At 54.3% G+C, this 3,651-nt stretch overlaps 1 protein-coding gene across 1 annotated transcript; it reads left to right on the top strand.

Annotated features, from left to right (window-relative positions):
* Positions 1–2,100: 2,100 nt before the first annotated feature.
* Positions 2,101–3,333, top strand: TSPYL5 (TSPY like 5). The gene has a single exon (XM_054708651.1). The coding sequence runs from the start codon at positions 2,101–2,103 to the stop codon at positions 3,331–3,333; it is 1,233 nt and encodes a 410-aa protein (XP_054564626.1).
* The last annotated feature ends 318 nt before the right edge of the window (positions 3,334–3,651 follow it).

Raw genomic sequence — 3,651 nt, 5'->3', positions numbered from 1 at the left:
CCGTCTACATCAACTTTAATGTGCCTACAAATCACCCAAGACCTTGTTAATATTTAAATTCTGGTTTATTTTTACCCTCACTTTATTCAAAAAATTTGTTTATTTCAAGAAAAATGATTTTAAATATAATAAATTTACATGCAATACATATGAATATTTCAAGAAAAACTATTTTAAATATAATAGTATTAATATGCAATAAAAATTAATATTTCAAGAAAAAAAGATTTTAAGTATAATAATATTATCCAAACTGTACTAACATAATATAATGTCACACACACAAAAGTTCTGGCTTAGTAGGCTGAGGTAGGGCCTAGAATTCTGCATTTTATACAAGCTCCCAGGTGCTGCCAGGCTGCTGGTTCACCATCGCACATGATGATGAGAGTAAGAGGGCTCCCAGGGGCTTTGCAGCTTCTCTCTCCATTCGGTGGTTTCCAGGCACTTCTTGTTCCCTTTAAGCCTGAAAGGACAACTGCGAAAGCTTCTCATTCATACGTTCATACTGGTCACGTGCTCACCACTGGCCTCCCTATTTCATGTGACTGCTTCAGTTGATGTTTTAAATATCTTCTGGTCCTATCACCTGGCTAGTAAGAGCAAGGTCCAGGGCTCCCTCTGGAAACGTGAGACAGGCGGTCTGGCTGTTTCCATGCGGAGTCTAAGAAGTTTCTGTGGCCTCCTCACTGTCACCATGGAGTCTCTACTCCTGAACCTCAACCTGGGAAACCCTGCTCTGCTTCTTGAATGATAATCAGACTCTGACCACATTCCTGTCTTACTCCCATCACGGGAATTCTGACTTGGAGGCCTTCACTCCTGGTCCTATACCTTGAGTGACAGCCCAGCTCTGTAAACTGGCCTGAGGCAGCTAGAGGACCGGGTGATGCTAGCAAGGTAACTGACAGTTGAGCAAGCCTGGGTGGACTTGTGAATATAAAGCACAGGTGATGAGTCAGATAGGCTCGGGTGTGAACTGGGCTTCCATCTCTTACTGTGTAACCTCAGGAATGTTCCTTGGCGTCCCTGAGCCACAGTGTTCTCCCCTGGAAAACAAGAATGATAACAATACCTCTTTCACATATTGACATAATGCTTATAAAGCACTTAGTAAAGTGCCTAATTCATGATACAAAATACTACTAGCTATTATTCTTTTTAAAAAATATATATTTCATTGATTTTTCACAGAGAGGAAGGGAGAGGGATAGAGAGAAACATCGGGTGAGAGAGAAACATCGACCAGCTGCCTCCTGCACACCCCCTAATGGGGGTGTGCCTGCAACCAATGTACATGCCCTTGACCGGAATTGACCCTTCAGTCCACAGGACGCTCTATCCACTGAGCCAAACTATTTTATTGATTTTTACAGAGAGGAATAGAGAGTTAGAAACATCAATGAGAGAATCATCAATCAGATGCCTCCTGCACACCCCCTACTGGGGATGTGCCTGCAACCATGTACATGCCCTTGACTGGAATCGAACCTGGGACCCTTCAGTCCACAGCCAACGCTCTATCCACTGAGCCAAAGCGGTTTCGGCTAGTTACTATTATTCTTATCATTACTGTTAGCATCCCACCAACGTATCCAATCGCTCTGTGGCCTGGCATTCTGGCACTCACCTTTCCATGCCCTGGAGGCTCTCCAAGATGAGGCATGGAGGCCAATAGCAGTTGCACCATGATAGATGCCACCGGAAATAATGGAAGGCACTGAAGGTGTTTAGTGTAGAAAGTAGATAATGGGGCAGATGGGATGCTCCCTTCGGGATGGCTAGTGTGTGAGGAATTACACGTGTTTCTCTGAGACCCCGAGACCCGAGGGGAGAAATGAAAGGGAGACACCCGCCTTGCTGAAGCGCCGTGAGCTAGATTGGGGGGAGACGGGGGTAGGGGCGCCCGCGAGGGTGGGCTCCTGCGCAGCTGCGGCGGCGGCGGAGCCAATCACCGGGCGCAGCGGCCCTCGCGCGACCTCCCGTCCCACCGTCGTGACGTCAGCGGTTGCCATGGCGAGGCCCTCCGCTTGGGACCGCGAGCTGGCGCCAGAGGCAACCAGGTTGGAGCGTGGCTTTGAAGTCGCGTCCGCCACCATCATGAGCGGCCGAAGCCGGGGCCGCAAGTCCTCCCGCGCCAAGGGCCGGGGCAAAGGCCGCGCCAAAGGCCGCGCGCGCGCCGCTGCCGACCACGCCCCGCGCGACCCGGACCCTCCGGACCCCCCGCAGGGCCAGCGGCTCGGGGAGGACACCCCGGCGGCGGCACAGGTGCAGGCTGGCGCGGGGTGGGGCGGCCTGGAAAGCGCCGCGCTCCCGGGGCCCGGGGAGGACGCCTCCCGGCTCCCGCTGGACTGTGGCCTCGCGCTGCGAGCGGCGGGGGAGCGCGGGCAGGCTGCGTCCAGGCTCGGCCTGGGGAAGGCCACCTCCCTCTCCGAGCGCCTGGCGGCGGACACTGTCTTCGTAGGCACCGTGGGAACCGTGGGGAGGCTGAGGAACGGCCCCCGCGTTCGAAACCTGCGTGGGCACGCCGGGAAGAAGGCCCCAGTGGGGAAGGGCCCCCAGGCCACAGCCGGTGGGAAGCCCAGGAGAGACCCCGCGGGGGAGTGTGCGTCTGCCCCAGCGGAAGAGGAGCAGACGGTGGAGAAGGATGACGCAGGGGCGGGGACCCCGGCGACGACGGATGGCAGCATGGATACGCTGGAGTCCGTCCAGCTGAAGCTGGAGTCCATGAACGCCCAGGCCGACAGGGCCTACCTTCGCCTCTCTCGCAAGTTTGGGCAGTTGCGGCTGCACCACTTAGAGCGCAGGAACGTCCTCATTCAGAGTGTCCCCGGCTTCTGGGGCCAGGCTTTGCAGAACCACCCCCAGCTCTCCTCCTTTCTGAACAGCAAAGACAAAGAAGTGCTCGGCTACCTGAACAGCCTGGAGGTGGAAGAGCTGGGCCTCGCCAGACTGGGCTACAAGATCAAGTTCTACTTCGAGCGCAACCCCTATTTCCAAAATAAGGTGCTCATCAAGGAATATGGGTGTGGCCCCTCAGGTCAGGTGGTGTCTCGTTCTACTCCAATCCAGTGGCTCCCGGGACACGATCTCCAGTCCCTGAGCCAGGGGAGCCCAGACAACAGCCCTAGCTTCTTTGGGTGGTTTTCAAACCACAGCTCCATTGAGTCTGACAAGATCGTTGAGATTATCAATGAGGAGCTGTGGCCCAATCCCCTGCAGTACTACCTTATGAGTGAAGGGGCCCGTGCAGAGAAAGGAAAGGAGGCCAGGCAGGGCGCCGGGAAGCAGCCAGTGGAGGCCCCCGAGCCTGCGGCCAACAAGTCCAAGTAATCTCTGCACAAGTCTCCCTACTACCTCCTGCTGGACCACGGGTGTTGGGCTGGCTGCCTTCTCTTCCTGTCGGCCTCTGTGCGCTCTTTCCCCTGTGAACTTCAGTTACAAGAATATGGCGTTTAGGACCATGTTCTTTGGCCTCCCCATGGCCTTGCTTTTTTTACGTTAGTGTCAACAGGTTATATGATCTCACGCCTATTGTTTATCTGTTAAGCACACATGCTCCAGATGTGCCCTGCCTTTCTCTATGTGCCTGCGCCCTGTTCTTGGCTCTGGCCTTTCCTGCCTGTCTGTAACATGGACGTTCATGAGGCC

Source organism: Eptesicus fuscus, chromosome 19 (assembly GCF_027574615.1).
Source record: "Eptesicus fuscus isolate TK198812 chromosome 19, DD_ASM_mEF_20220401, whole genome shotgun sequence".
Lineage (NCBI taxonomy): Eukaryota > Metazoa > Chordata > Mammalia > Chiroptera > Vespertilionidae > Eptesicus > Eptesicus fuscus.
This window is presented reverse-complemented; position numbering and strand designations above follow the sequence as displayed.

Coding starts and splice junctions, on each gene's coding strand:
- TSPYL5 (XM_054708651.1), top strand. CDS start 2,101: ATGAGCGGCCGAAGCCGGGGCCGCAAGTCCTCCCGCGCCAAGGGCCGG.